Source organism: Pongo pygmaeus, chromosome X, assembly GCF_028885625.2.
Source record: "Pongo pygmaeus isolate AG05252 chromosome X, NHGRI_mPonPyg2-v2.0_pri, whole genome shotgun sequence".
Taxonomy (NCBI): domain Eukaryota; kingdom Metazoa; phylum Chordata; class Mammalia; order Primates; family Hominidae; genus Pongo; species Pongo pygmaeus.
In genome coordinates this window covers 111,185,800-111,202,567 of record NC_072396.2, presented here as the reverse complement: position 1 = coordinate 111,202,567, position 16,768 = coordinate 111,185,800, and the positions used below count along the sequence as shown (strand labels likewise).

The window sequence follows — 16,768 nt, the reverse complement described above, 5'->3', positions numbered from 1 at the left end:
AGATGATTACTCAGTTGCCCCTCAGTTCGCTAGAGATTACCTATAGCCTCTCTAATTTAGATATAGTCCTTTGATTGCTCCACAGCATGTGAGAACAAGAGAATGAACGAAAAATATGTTTTCAGTGTTTCTTTCTGTTTCCTCTCCTCCATTGACAGTGCATGGCCACACTACCCCAGTGTCCTCAGTTTTTCCCAGTCTTGGTACTTCCTTCATACCCTACCAAAATCTGTACTCCCTTCACTGACAGTAGTATTTCTAGTCCAAGTTATAATTAGATTACTCATTAATTAGTGTATTAGTATTCTGATCAGAACACATGTACTTGGCTTATGCGCTGTTCCTTTAGGACTAAGTGAGCGCAAGCTAATATACTAATTTATTACTAATTCATAATTAGTAGATGATGATACAGTCTTCTAAGTATTATTTGCATATTAATGCATAGCTTCTAATCCAACGGGAAGAAGAATATAAGAATTTCAGTTTCTATGACACACCAGATAATATGTTGTTTTGGGGGAAGGCTTTGTAGGATCTGTACCTTTCATTGTCCCTAAAGTATCGTCATTTCTAAATAGCCTATTAATCTGTATGTGGGCAAGTCGTTTTACACATGAATACTGCCAAACTCCCCTCCTTTTTTTTTTATACAGTCTTGTATCATCTTTCCTATCATACTGAAGGTTTTTAAATCCTCTATACCAGTGGTTTTCAGTCTTTTCAAGTGTAAGAACCCCTTTTAAATTTAAAAAACCATTTATGGGTGCCCCACATAATACGATGTATTAATTGAAAAAATACATAATAAAAAGGCTTTTTAAAGCAAGTGCTTTAAAATGTGTAGCTGTTTTACTAATCTTGAAAGCTATACACTTAAAAAAATTTGTAGTACATATATATATGAAACAAAATTGGTTTAGTCTACTTGTCTACTTAGGATTCCACAAACTCCTGGCCAACAAATCATCCCTTCCTTATTTCTTACATCCAGGCTCTTAGACCCATAAGTTGAATACTCCTGGCATATAGTATCTATTCTCACATTTCAACCTTCAATATGCCTACAAGGGTTCTTATACTTATTTATTCCAATAAGGTGGCCCAGAACCACTCTCCCACTGAAAAAAAAGTGGCAAAGTGCCCTCGATAACATGATAACTTCTTTTGTGTTACTCATTTTGAAAATGATTGATTCTAATAATACCTATAATCTGTTACCTAAGATAGAGGCTTGCGTATAATTACTAATAACTTAGACTTCTTTAGCACACTACCTATGTCTTTGTTTCTCTACTTGTTTCTTTGAATTAGGAGACACCCTCAAACACCCATTTTGAGTTTTTATTGTTATTATTTTTAGCCATTAATTTAATTTTGCTGAATAATGCAAATGGGAGATTATAGAAAAAATGATCAAATCAAATGACTATATGGCCTTATAGCTTACATTTAACTTCAAGGCAAAATAACCTAAACTAGACCTGGAATAGAATTGAATTATTAAGTCCTATGTAAATTGAAATTTTTTCTTTCTCTTTTAGATAAGGAGATAGCATGGCAAGCATTGCATCTAGTAAATGGATATAAACTACATGGGAAAATATTGGTGATAGAGTTTGGAAAGAACAAAAAGCAACGGTCAAATCTCCAAGCGACTTCTCTCATATCATGTGCTACAGGTAGCACTACAGAAATTAGTGGCAGCTAGAATATATATAAATTGTGGGTCCTGGATGGTCTTTCTTGAATTGGAATCTTGGATCTAGGATTTATGTATAGATACCAGTTTGTTTGGAGTTGAAGAGGAAAAACTAACTGAGGGAGGGGAAAAAAGTAATTTCAGCTTTTGGAGAGAACTGGTAGAAAACATTTTCTATTATATAATTGAAGACTATATAGGACAGATGATATGCTGAGTATGAAGGGTAAAGTGCAAAAGTATTATTTTCTCAGGATAAATTACAAGGGATTATTCCTAAGGATTTTTAAAAATCTTTATAATTTTTCTGGGGTCCTCAATATTTGTCTCTAGAGATAACATTCTTTCTTAGACTGCTTCGTATATACAGAAATTTAAAAAAATTAAATGTTGAAATATTTCTTTACTAGAGCCCATTTGCCATATTTTATCTACCTAGTAAATAAAAGAGTAGGACCCCCAGGCCTAAGCATCAACAAATGCTATTAAGTCAGAACTATCAGCAGTAATAGTAGGTAGTTTCATAAGTCAGTTGACATATTTAATGAATGCTTCCTCCACAAGTTATCAGTCTTCAAAAAGCTGTATATTTTTCTAGTGAAATATTTTAGATCAAAATGTTGGTGTTCTCATAGCCATTTAAGCTAGCAACCATTGAGTATCATTAAATTCAAAGCAATAAACATTGATTAAGTGTTAAATATTAGGCATATGAATTTTAGAAGAGTAACATACAAGCAAAGAATACCAAAGGGAAATGGAAAGAAAGCGTTCTCTAGAAAAGAGGATGCCAGTCACAAATCCCCCAGTTGTTTGTTTATGGTTGCTGGAAAATAAAAAGACAATATACAGAGAGGAAGTAGTACAAACTGGAGTCAGACCTGTACAGCCACACTTAACATTCTGTGACCTTGGCAAGTCACTTAATCTGAGCCTCACATTTTTCATCTATAAAGTGAGGATAATAATGCTACTTACCTCATTGGGTTGTGAAGATGAACTGAGATACTATCCAGGCTGAAGAACAGAAAGGAAAACAATGAATAAAATTGAACAACAGTATAGAACCTGTGTGACACCATTAAGCATTCTTACATATTTCTAATGGGAGTACAGGAAAAAAAGAAGAGAAAAGAAGGAGCAGAAAAATATTCTAAGAAATAATGGCTATAAATAGCCCCGATTTGATGAGAGACATTAACCTATACATCCCAGAAGAAAAAGAAATTACAAACAGATACATCATAAGAAAAATGCTAAAACCCAAAAACAAAAAGAAAATCTTGACAGCAATACGAGAAAAATGAGCCATCACTTACCAAGGAACCCAAATAAAATTAGTAGTTGACTTCCCCTCAGAAACAGTGGCAGTGGCAGTGGAATAACACATTCAAAGTAGTCAAAGAAAATAACTGTCAACCAATAATCCTATATACAATAAAACTATTTTTCAAAAATGAACGTGAAATAAAACATCTCACATAATCAAAAACCAAGAGAATTTGTTGCTGGCAGACCTGACTTGCTGGAAATACAAAAGGAAGTTCTTCAGGCTGAAAGCAAGTGACTTCAGACAATAATCTGAATCTACACACATGCAGAAAAAGAGCACAGGCAAAAATAATTATGTAATTATCAGAAACAATCTATGCATTTTTCTTTTTTCTCTTAACTAATGTAAAAGACAATTGTATAAAACAATATGTATATAGTTGCATCGTTTGGCCTATAACATATAAAATATAATATATTTGCTGATAACAGGTTGAAGAAGCTAAGTGGAAGCAAAACTGTCTTGTACTAAAGAACTGACTCCAGATGGTAACACAAATCCACAGGAACAAATGGAGAGAACGTGAAATAGGAAATAAGAAGTTTAATATAAAAAAACTATAAACATATACTTATTCTTCTCTCAGCTTCTTTTAAAGATGTAAAATTATATTAAGTAATTATAATAATGTGTGTTGGGTTTATAATGTATAGGAATAACATATATAACAATAATACCACAAAGCGGAGGATGGGTTTATATAGGAATAGGGTTGTTACATTGGAATTAAGTTAGTGTTTATCTGAAGCCTATTCTGTTAAGATGTGTATGGTAAGCCCTAGAGCAACCACTAAGGAAATAACTTTTTAAAAATCAAAAATATTATTAAAGAAATGTAAATATCACATTATGAAATACTCAATGCAAAAGAAGGTATGGAGAAGCAAAAAGCTTGAGGCATATCAAAAACAATAAAATGGCAGTCATAAATCTTCCTATATCAAAATAACAATAAATGTGCATGGATTAAGCAATACTATAAAAGGCAGAGATGTCAGAAACAAGTCTGATTCAACTTCATGCCATCTATTTGAGACACACTTTAGATTAGAAGATAGAAAGAGATTAAAGGTAAAAGGATGGAAAACAAATATATCACACAGACAACAGCCATAAGAAAGCTGGAGTGGCTATTCTAATACCAGACAAAATAGACTTAAAAAAATGTTACTGGAGATAAAGAGTAAAATGTTACAATGATAAAAGGGTCAATACATCAGGAAGATGTAACAACTATAAATATATATGCATCTAACAGTAGAGCCCTATACATGAAGCAAAAACTAAAAGGAAAGGAGAAACAGATAAGTCCATAAAAAGAGTTGGAATATTCAATACCCCTTTTTCAATAATAGAGTACCTAGACAGAAGATAAACCAGGAAATAGAAGACTTGAACAACATTATAAGGCAAATTGACCTAAAAGACATCTATAGAACTTTCCACCCAACATCAGAATACATATTCTTCTCAAGTGCATATGAAACATCTCCAAAGTAGGCCATAAGTTAAAGCATAAAACAAGCCTTAATAAATATAAGTGGACTGAAATCATGCAAAGCATGTCCTCTGACCACATGGGATGAAGTTAGAAAACAATGAAAAGTTGGGAAACTCACAAATATGTGGAAATCAGACACACTTGTAAGTGACTGGCTGGGTGCAGTAGCTCACTCCTGGAATCTCAGCACTTTGGCAGGCCGAAGTGGGAGGATTCCTTGGATCCCTTGAGACCAGGAATTCAAGACCAGCCTGGGCAACACATCAAGACCCTGTCATTACCAAAAAAAAAAAAAAAAAAAAAAAAAAAAAAAATGTGCCAAAGAAAAAAATCGTAAGGGAAATTACAAAACCCTTTGAGATGAGTGATAATGAAGACACAACAAACCAAAACTTACAAGATGCAGCTAAAGCAGTGTTTACAGGGAAATTTATAGGTATAAGTGCCTGTACTTAAGAAGAAAAAAGACCAGGCACAGTGGCTCATGCCTGTAATCCCAGCACTTTGGGAGGCCGGCGCAGGTGGATCATGGGGTCAGGAGATCGAGACCATTCTGGGTAACGTGGGGAAACCCTGTCTCTACTAAAAATACAAAAAATTAGCCAGGCGTGGTGGTGGGCACCTGTAGTCCCAGCTACTCAGGAGGCTGAGGCAGGAGAATGGCGTGAGTCTGGGAGGCAGAGCTTGCAGTGAGCCAAGATTGCGCCACTGCACTCCAGCCTGGGCAACAGAGCGAGACTCCGTCTCAAAAAAAAAAAAAGAAGAAGAAGAAAGACCATAGCACTAACCTCACTTTACACCTTAAGACTCTGGAAAAAGAAGAACAAACTAAACCTAGAGCCAGAAGAAAGAAGGAAATACAAAAGATTAGATGAGAATAACTGAAATAGAGTGAAAAAAAAGTAGAGAAAAATCAATGCAACCAAAAGTTGATTCTATAAAAATATATAAAACTGACACACCTTCTGCTAGACTGACCAGGAAAAAAGGAGAATCAAATTACTAAAATCAGAAATGAAGGAGGGAACATTTCAACTGAACTTGTAGAAATAAAAAAGATTATGAAAGCATATTATGAATAATTTTATGTCAATAAATTATCAATGAAGTGGACAAATTCCTAGGAAGACACAAACTACCAAAACCAACTCAGAAGTAGAAAACTTGAATAAACCTATACCAAGTAAATAGGTTAAATGAGTTTTTGAAAAGATACCCACAAAGAAGAGCCCAGGCTGAAATAGCTTCTTAAATGAATTCTACAAAACTTTTAATGAAAAATTAATGCAAATTCTTCACAAACTCTTTCAAAAAGTAGAAGAGTGGTGAACACTTCTGACACATACTACAACATGGAAGAACTCAGAATATGCTCAGTGCAAGAAGCCAGTCACAAAAGACTACATATTATATGATACTATTTATATGAAGTGTCCAGATTTGGCAAATATATAGAAATAGAAAGTGGATTAGCGGTTGCTTAGGGCTAGCATAGAGTTGGGGGGAATGGGAAGGGCTGGGGGTAACAGTTGAAGTGTATGAAGTTTCTTTAGAGGTTGATGAAAGTGTTCTAAAATTGGTTGTGGTGGTGATTTCACAACTCTGAATATACTAAAAACCAGGAATTGTACACTTTAAATGGGTGAATTGTGTGGTGTATGAATTATATCTCAATAAAACTCACAAAAGTAGGGATGTCCATCAATAGGAAAATGGGTAAATACATCTATTTAGTACAATACTATGCAGCCATTAAAATAGTGAAGTGTATCTATGAATATATTATGACCTATACTCATGTCCAAGGTTGTGTATTAAGTTAATAAACAAGATGCAGAAATATGTATAGTATGAATACATTTTTATGCAAAAGCATTCATTTATGTATAGTATGTATGTATATAGATATTTCTGAATAAATTTAAGAAAAAGCTGGGAAATAGACATAGAAAGTTGTAAACCTTTGGAAGTGGGATTGAATAGGCTGAAGGAGGACTTTCACTTTGTAAAATTTTTAAAGTGATGTGATTTTGGGGTGATTTTTACTTTTTTCAGTATTTTTTTAACTAAAAAGAAATTTTTAAAAAAATATTCTGCCAATGGCATGGCTTCCAGAATATTTGTCAGGCCTACTCTGGGGATATCATCTGACTATACTCAGGACAAACTCCTATTCCTTTGATATACTGCTCACTTAGGAGTAACACTCTAATTTCAGACATAGTTAAGTGACAAGGAATAAATTATCCTGATATAGCCTCTGACACATGTTACCAGGGGCATACTTCTAAGCTGGACTTTTTAGAAGGAAATGCTTCCTGTTAGGTAGAAAATTTCACCTCTGCTTTTTACTATACCTACAGACCACTGCAATTGAGGAACATAAAAATGAAGGATATCCTTCAACTGGTGCATAGATAAACCATAGTATATCCATGCAATGGAATCCTACTCAGCAATAAACTAATGAAATACACATGCAACCACTTGGATGAATCTTAAATGCAATTTACTAAGTAAAAGAAGCCAAACTCAAAAGGCTACTTACTGTTTGATTCCATTCATATTATTTTCTCAAAAAGAAAAACAATAGGGATGGAGAAAAAACTTCAATGGATGTCAGGGGTTAAGGTTGGAATGATCCTTGACTACAAAGTGGTAGCACGAGGAATTTGTCTTAATAATTGAAATTTTCTGTGTCTTTATTGTAGTTACGTAAGTATATGCATTTGTCAAAACCCATAGGCTTGTACACTAAAAAGGATGAATTTTACTGTGTGTAATTTTTTTAAAATAAATGTTATTTTTATGGAGGAAAAAAACTTGGAGAGACGGTCTTTTCTGTTAAGTAATTTTTTATTCTGTGGCCTTTTGATTACAGTTAAAAACTTAAAGCCACTTTGTTACCATTCCTTATTTTCTGCCCACAGGTCAGCAGAAATCATCAGTTAGAAACATCCGTAGGCCAGGCACGGTGGCTCATGCGAGTAATCTCAACACTTTCGGAGGCCAAGGCAGGAGGATCACTTGATGCTAGGAGTTCAAGAGCAGACTGGGCAACATAGCAAGACACTGTCTCTAAAAAAAAGAAAGGAAAAAATTCGTATACACATATACATATAAGCCCACCATTTTAAAAAATCAAAAGACAAGCTGGAAAATATATTTATCCCATTATTTATCCCATACAAGGAGCTAATTTCTTAGTGTACAATGTGTATAACTTTTTAGTATACAAAAAAAATCCAATAAAAAAGTGGGAAAAGGAAATTTGTTGAAAAGAAAATATAAATGACCAATAAACTAAGACAAATGCTTAGAGTAGTAACGCAAATTAAGACAGTGGGCTCTTATTTTCAAAAAGCCTTTTAGATTTATAGAAAAGTTGTAAAAATAATAAGGGAGTTGTCATATATCCTCCCTCAACTTCCCCTAATGCTAACATCTTACTTAACTATAGTACAGTTACCAAATCAGGAAACTAATATTGATACAACACTATTAGCTGTATTAGACCTTATTTTAATTTTGCCAGTTGTCCCATTAATGTCCTTTCCTGATCCAGGATCAAATCCAGGATCCCACATTGCATTTTGTTATCTCCTTATTCTGTTCCTATTTGTGACAGTTCTCAGTCTGTCTTTGATGACCATGACAATTTTGAAGAGTACTGGTCAGTTATATTGTATAATGTCCCTAATGAGGGTCTGTCTGATGTTTTTTCATGTTTTGTGTTTTTGGTGAGAATGCCACAAAAGTGATTTTTAGCCCTTTTTAGTGCATTATATCAGGACGTATTTGGTGATAATTTTTAATACTGGTGATGTTAACCTTGATCACTTGCTTAAAGGGGTGTTTTCTGGATTTCTTTACTGTAAAGTTACAGTTTTCCTCTTTACAATTACTAATATCTTCTGGAAGATGCATTGAGGCTGTTCAAATATTCTGTTTCCCATCATACTTTTGCCCACTACTTTTAGCATTCATCAATGGTTCTTGATAGCAGCAATTATTATGGTAGTGTTTACCTAGTGGGGATTGTCTTAGTCTGTTTGTGCTACTATAACAACAATAAAAAAAAATGGAGGCAGGGTAATTTTTAAAGAACAGATACTTATTTCTCACAGTTCTGGAAACTAGAAGTCCAAGATCAAGCTGTTGGCAGGTTCAGTGTCTGGTGAAGGCTATTCTCTCCTTCCAAGATGATACTTTGTTGCTACATCCTCCAGAGGGGAAGAACGCTGCTCCCTTTTATGGCGGAAGGTACAGAAGGGTAAAAAGGGCAAATCCCTTTTTATAACATCATTGATCCCAATCATGAGGGCTCCACCCTCATGACTTAATCATCTCCTAGAGACCCACCACTTAATACTATCACATTGATCACACTGATGATTAAGTTTCAGCATATGAATTTGAGAAGGCACATTCAGACAACAGCAGTGATTTTCTTTTTTTTTTTTTTCACTCTGTATTGAAATTCTGTAAGGAAGATGTCCCATCTCCTGCTTATTTTCTCATGTATTTATATCAGCATGGATGTTTATTTTACTCTATGGCTTATAACCTAATATTGTCATTGTTTTGTTGCTCAAATTCTTCTACCTTTGGCCATTAGGAGCTCCTTCAGGTTGGCCCCTCTGTTCTTAGACATGTCCCCAATTTTTGCCCACTTCCTTGTTTTCTGGTACCACAAGATGTTCCAGGCTCATCTTGTTTTTTCCCTACCCTAGCACTGGAATTAATCATTTCTGCATGGATCCCTACTTCCTTTTATTGGGAAATGACTTTTAGAAACCAAGATCTGGGCACTAGATGTTGAGTTGTCATTTTTTAACCTGTCAGAATGTCAGATATAAAAATTGGTAACACTAAATGTTGCTAAGGGTACGGAAAATAGACACTCTTGTACGCTTTGGATGGGAGTATAAGTAAGTATAACCTTTGGGGAGGGCATTTGGCATTATCTATTAAAATTTTAAGTATGTAGATCTAGAAAATCCACATTTTGATCTCTATTATATAGAAATACGTACATGTGTTCAAAGAGATAGGCACAAGAATATTCATTGCATCATAATAGCAAAAACCTGGAAACAAAATTTCATCAATAGGGGACTGATTGGTTTAAAATTATGGTACAACCGTGCAATAAAATATCATGTTGGCAGTCAAACGAGAACTTCCTCATTGTTTGTTTAATTTAATTTAATTTAATTCAAAGTTCCAGGTTACATATGCAGGACGTGCAGGTTTGTTACATAGGTAAACATGTGCCATGGTGGTTTGCTGCACTTATCAGCCCATCACCTAGGTATTAACCCCCACATGCATTAGCTATTTATCCTGATGCTCTCCCTCCCCTTCTCCTCACCCCGCCCCACAGGCCCCAGCGTGTGTTGTTCCCCTACCTGTGTCCATGTGTTCTCATTGAGAACCTCCTCACTGTTATAGACTGAATGTGACTCCTCAAAATTAATATGTTAAAATCCTAAACCCCAATGTGATGGTTTGAGGAATTGGGGCCTTTGAGAGATAATTAAGTCAGAAGGGCGGGGCCTCAGGATGGGGTTAATGCCCTTAAGAAAAACATATTTATCATTACCACTTATAAGACATTCTCTAAGATGCCATTGGGGTACTAGGTTAAACAATAAATATATGAGTCACTACCTTCAAGAATCTCTCAGCTAATAGGGGAGATAAGAAACCTGTTTGTAAGCTGTAACGTAGAGTGATGAGTACCGTAAAGAAAGATGCAAAGCACTGTGGGAGTTTAGATCCCATCTGGTAGGTAAGGGGATCAGAAACAAAAAAAAAAAGAGAGACCCAAGAGTGCTGTCTCTCTGCCATGTGAGGATACAGGGAGAATTCAGTAGTCTGCAACCTGGAAGAGGGTCCTCACTGGAACCTGACCATGAGGGTACCCTGATCTCAGATGTACAGCCTCCAAATTGGGAGAAATTTCTGTTTATAAGGTACTCAGTCTGTGGTACTTTGTTATAGCAGCCTGACACGAGGCCCTTATTCTTTCAATACAAATCTACCGCCTACTTACCTTTGTGCCTACACTGTAGCTTCCTCCACTTATGGAATAGCATAATGGTTAAGGGCATGTGATCTAATGCCATATTCCCAGTGTATGGCTCTACCATACACTGTCTTTACCATTTACTAGCTCTGTGACCAAATCTGGCTACTATTTACTACCTGTGTGAACCTGAGTAAGTTAAACTCACTATGCCGTCATTTTCTCATTTTTGAAATGAGAACAATAATACTATTACCTCACAGGGTGGTTGTGAGAATTAATACATGTAAGGTGTTTTGAATAGTGCCTAGTATGAACTCAGTAAATGTTAGATTATTACAATAGACAAAGTGTCCTTGTTGCTATCAAAGATCATCTTTTTTTTTTTTTTTTTTTTTGAGACGGAGTTTTGCTCTTGTTGTCCAGGCTGGAGTGCAATGTCGCAATCTCGGCTCACTGCAACCTCCGCCTCCCAGGTTCAAGTGATTCTCCTGCCTCAGCCTCCCAAGTAGCTGGGATTACAGGTGCGTGCCACCACGCCTGGCAAATTTTGTATTTTTAGTAGAGACAGGGTTTCACCATGTTGGCCAGGTTTGTCTTGAACTCCTGACCTCAAGTGATCCACCCACCTCGGCCTCCGTAAGTGCTGGGATTACAGGCATGAGCCACCACGCCTGGCCTCAGTGTGGTTTTGATTTGCATTTTCCTGATGATTAGTGATGTTGAGTATTTCTTCATGTATTTGTTGGCAATTTGTATGTTTTCTTTTGAGAAATGTCTGTTCAGATCACTGGCCCATTTTAAAATCACAGTTTGTTTTGTTGCTGTTGAGATGTTGAGTTCCTTGTTAGTCTGAATATTAATCCCCTGTTGGGTGAGTAGTTTGCAAATATTTTCTCCTTCTGTAGGTTCTTTTTGCTCTGTTGATTGTTTCCTTTGCTATGCAGAAGGTTTTTAGTTTAATATAATCCCATTTGTTTGCTTTTGTTCCCTGTGCTTTTGAAGTAAATAGAGTACTTAAACATTTAAAATCACTTAAACCTAACAGACAATCTATAGAACACCCAACAACAACAGAATTCACATTATTCTCCAGTGCACATGGAAGACTATTCTCTAGGACAGATTGTATGTTAGGCCACAAATCAAGTCTCAATAAATTGTAAAAGACTGAAACAATATGAAGTGTCTTCTCCAAATCCAATGAAATGAAAGTAGAAATGAAGAACAGAAGTAAAACTGGAAAATCCACAAATGAGTTAAAATTAAATGAAAGATGCTTAATATAACAAAAAGAGACAAATGAAAACAAAAACACAACGTACCAAAAATTATGGGATGCAGCAAAAGCGGTGCTCAAATGCGTATTTTTAAAGTGCAAACATCTAATTTTTTTAAATAAAGAATGATCTCAGATCAATAACCCAGCTTTACACCTTAAGGAGCTAGAAAAATGAAAGTAAACCGAAAACTAGTAGAAGGAAGGAAATAATAAAGATTATAGTTAAGGGTTGGGCACAGTGGCTCATGTCTGTAATCCCAGTACTCTGAGAGGCCAAGGTGGGAGGATTGCTTGAGCCCAGGAGTTTGAGACCTGCCTGGGTAATATAGTGAGACTTCGTCTCTACAAAAAAATTAAAAAATTAGCTGGGCATTGTGGCTTATGCCTATAGTCCCAGCTACTTAGGGGGCTGAGGTGGGAGAATCACTTGAGCCTGGGAGGTCAAGGCTGCAGTGATCCATGATTGTACCACTGCACTCCAGTCTGGGTGACAGAGTGAGACCTTGTCCCAAAAAATAAATAAATAAATAAATAAATAAATAAAAATAATAGTTAAGATAAACGAAATAGGGACTAGGAAACCAATATAACCATTAAAATGAAAAAAAAAAAAGATTATTTGAGAAGATCACCAAAATTGGCAAACCATTACCTATAGTGATTAAGAAAAAGAAGATTCAATTTATTTAAGAAATTAAAATGGGAATATTACTGTCAGCCTTACAAAAATAAAAAGGATTATAAGAGAATACTATGAATAATTATATACCATAAATCAGATTACCCGGATGAAATGGACAAATTCCTAGAAACACACAACTACCAAAATTGACACACAAATAAAAAATCTGAATAGACTTATAACAAGAGATTGAATCAGTAATCAAAAACCTAACAAAGAAAAGCCCAGAAACAGAAATTTCTACTGGTAAGTTCTAGAAGCATTTAAAGAAGAATTAACACCAATCTTTCTCAAACTCTTCCAAGAAATGGAAAGGAAGGAAAGACTTCCTAACACATTCTATGAGGCTAGTATTACACTGCCATCAAAGCCAGAAAAATACACAAGAAATGAAAACTACAGGCCAATGTCCCTTACGAATACAGATACAAAAGTCCTCAAGGAAATACTGGCAAATCACACTGAGCAGCATATTAAAAGCATTATACATCATGACCATATGTGATTTATCCCAGGAATGCAAGGATCATTCACATAAGAAAATCACTCAATGCAATAAGTTACATTGATAGAAAGGAAAAAAACACATGATCATCTCATTTAATGCAGAAAAGTCATTTGGCAAAATCTAATACCCTTTCGTGATAAAAAACACTCAGCAAACTAGGAATAGAAGGGAACTTCTTCAACATGATAAAGAACATTTATGAAAAGCCCACAGCTAACATGATACTCAGTGGTCTTCCACCTGATCATAGGGGAAAAGATTTTAGCCTTTCACCATTGTGTATGATGTTAGTTGTGGTGACCTAAATATAAGGGCTAAAACCATAAAACTCTTAGATGAAAACATAGGGATAAATCTTTGTGTTCTTAGATTTGACTAGTCATTAGGGAATTGCAAATCAAAACCACAATGAGATACCACTACACACCACAAGGATGAGTATAAGAATACATTTCTAAGAAGGAAAGTAAGTGTTGACAAGAACTTTGAGGAATTCAAACCCTCATACATGGCTGGAAGGCATGTAAAATAGTGCAGCTGCTATGGAAAACAGATTGGCTGTTGTTCAAAAAGTTAGCCATAGAATTATGATGTGGTCCATTAAATAATGAGTCATTTAAATAAAACTTGGCCAGGCGCAGTGGATCACGCCTGGCTCTTTGGCATAACAGGTTTCTGCCAAATATAGATTCCCAGGTACGGCGAAATAGCCAGACCATTATATACACTAATTAAGGAAACTCAGAAAGCCAATACAATTTAGTAAGATGGGCACCTGAAGCAGAAGCAGCTTTCCAGGCCCTAAAGAAGGCCCTAACCCAAGCCCCAGTGTCAAGCTTGCCAATGGGGCAGACTTTTCTCTTTATGTCACAGAAAAAAACAGGAATAGCTCTAGGAGTCCTTACACAGGTCCGAAGCATGAGCTTGCAACCCATGGCATACCTGAGTAAGGAAATTGATGTAGTGGCAAAGGGTTGGCCTCCTTGTTTACGGGTAGTGGCAGCAGTTGGAGTCTTAGTATCTGAAGCAGTTAAAATAATACAGGGAAGAGATCTTACTATGTGGAATCTCATGATGTGAACGGCATGCTCACTGCTAAAGGAGACTTGTGGCTATCAGACAACCATGAGGAAAGTAACTAAAATCATAAATCCCCATGGCCCTCCCTTATCATATTTTTCTCTTTACTGTTCTCTTACCCCCTTTCACTCTCACTGCACCCCCTCCATGCTGCTGTACAACCAGTAGCTCCCCTTACCAAGAGTTTCTATGAAGAATGCGGCTTCCTGGAAATATTGATGCCCCATCATATAGGAGTTTATCTAAGGGAAACTCCACCTTCACTGCCCACACCCATATGCCCCACAACTGCTATAACTCTGCCACTCTTTGCATGCATGCAAATACTCATTATTGGACAAGGAAAATGATTAATCCTAGTTGTCCTGGAGGACTTGGAGCCACTGTCTGTCGGACTTACTTCACCCATACCGGTATGTCTGATGGGGGTGGAATTCAAGGTCAGGCAAGAGAAAAACACGTAAAGGAAGCAATCTGCCAACTGACCCGGGGACATAGCACCCCTAGCCCCTACAAAGGACTAGTTCTCTCAAAACTACATGAAACCCTCCGTACCCATACTCACCTGGTGAGCCTATTTAATACCACCCTCACTCAGCTCCATGAGGTCTCAGCCCAAAATCCTACTAACTGTTGGATGTGCCTCCCCCGCACTTCAGGCCATACATTTCAATCCCTGTTCCTGAGCAATGGAACAACTTCAGCACAGAAATAAACACCACTTCCGTTTTAGTAGGACCTCTTGTTTCCAATCTGGAAATAACCCATACCTCAAACCTCACCTGTGTAAAATTTAGCAATACTATAGACACAACCAACTCCCAATGCATCAGGTGGGTAATGCCTCCCACATGAGTAGTCTGCCTACCCTCAGGAATATTTTTTGTCTGTGGTACCTCAGCCTATCATTGTTTGAATGGCTCTTCAGAATCTATGTGCTTCCTCTCATTCTTAGTGCCCCCATGACCATCTACACTGAACAAGATTTATACAATCATGTCGTACCTAAGCCCCACAACAAAAGAGTACCCATTCTTCCTTTTGTTATCAGAGCAGGAGTGCTAGGCAGACTAGGTACTGGCATTGGCGGTATCACAACCTCTGCTTAGTTCTACTACAAACTATCTCAAGAAATGTGACATGGAACGGGTCACTGACTCCCTGGTCACCTTGCAAGATCAGCTTAACTCCCTAGCAGCAGTAGTCCTTCAAAATTGAAGAGCTTTAGACTTGCTAACTGCCGAAAGAGGGAGGACCTGTTTATTTTTAGGAGAAGAATGCTGTTATTATGTTAATCAATCCAGAATCGTCACTGAGAAAGTTAAAGAAATTCGAGATCGAATACAATATAGAGCAGAGGAGCTTCAAAACACTGGACCCTGTGGCCTCCTCAGCCAATGGATGCCCTGGGTTCTCCCCTTCTTAGGACCTCCAGCAGCTCTAATATTGTTACTCCTCTTTGGACCCTGTATCTTTAACCTCCTTGTTAAGTTTGTCTCTTCCAGAATTGAAGCTGTAAAGCTACAAATGGTTCTTCAAATGGAGCCCCAGATGCAGTCCATGACTAAAATCTACCACGGACCCCTGGACCGGCCTGCTAGCCCTTGCTCCGATGTTAATGACATCGAAGGCACCCCTCCTGAGGAAATCTCAACTGCACAACCCCTACCATGCCCCAATTCAGCGGGAAGTAGGTAGAGCGGTCGTCAGCCAACCTTCCCAACAGCGCTTGGGTTTTCCTGTTGAGAGGGGGTACTGAGAGACAGGACTAGCTGGATTTCCTAGGCCAACTAAGAATCCCTAAGCCTAGCTGGGAAGGTGACCACGTCGACCTTTAAACACAGGGCTTGCAACTTAGCTCACACCCGACCAATCAGAGAGCTCACTAAAATGCTAATTAAGCAAAAACAGGAGATAAAGAAATAGCCAATCATCTATCGCCTGAGAGCACAGCAAGAGGGACAATGATCGGGATATAAACCCAGGCATTCGAGCCAGCAATGGCTACCCTCTTTGGGTCCCCTCCCTTTGTATGGGAGCTCTGTTTTCACTCTATTAAATCTTGCAACTGCAAAAAATAATAAAATAAAATAAGTCTAGATGGTATGTTTTATGTTATGTGCATTGTCCACATTTTTAAAAAAAGCAAACTTCTTATCATAGTCTACAAAGCCCTATACCAGATCTGGCTATTGACCACCTCTCTGACCTCTTCTCATACTACTCTGCCCTTACACATACAGCAGACATATTGGCATTCTTTTCTAAGAAGTCAAGCTTCTCCTTACCTTAGCATCTTTGTTCCCTTTGCCTAGAAAGTTGTCCCCCACCCACCAACCCACAACCCCATATGTACACATGGCTGCCTCCTTCATCAGGCCAAATGTCACTTCCCTTAGAAAAGCTTTCTTTGGCTACCTTATTTATAAATAATTTCACCAACTCTCCTCTCAGTCACTTTCTATCTCATGACCCTGTGTATATCCTTCATACCACTCAACATTATGTGAAATTATCTTACCAATTATTTTCATACTTGATTATCTGTTCCCCTATTAACATATGACCTCCAAGAGGCCAGATGCAGTGGCTCATATCTGTAATCCCAGCACTTTGGGAGGCCGATGCATACAGATCACTTGAGGTCAG

General features: G+C 37.1%; 1 protein-coding gene and 1 pseudogene across 6 annotated transcripts in view; both read left to right on the top strand.

The window, feature by feature from the left end:
• RBM41 (RNA binding motif protein 41) overlaps positions 1 to 7,358 on the top strand; it is a 61,985-nt gene extending 54,627 nt beyond the window's left edge. For all 6 annotated transcript variants that reach the window (XM_063660569.1, XM_063660571.1, XM_054471548.2 and 3 more), the window contains one exon: positions 1,545 to 7,358. In XM_063660569.1, coding sequence (XP_063516639.1) covers positions 1,545 to 1,711 — 167 coding nt within the window. In that variant the 3' untranslated portion in view covers positions 1,712 to 7,358. The remainder of the gene's footprint in view (positions 1 to 1,544) is intronic.
• Positions 7,359 to 13,559: 6,201 nt separating this feature from the next.
• Positions 13,560 to 16,074, top strand: LOC129024159 (syncytin-1-like; annotated as a pseudogene).
• Positions 16,075 to 16,768: the final 694 nt, after the last annotated feature.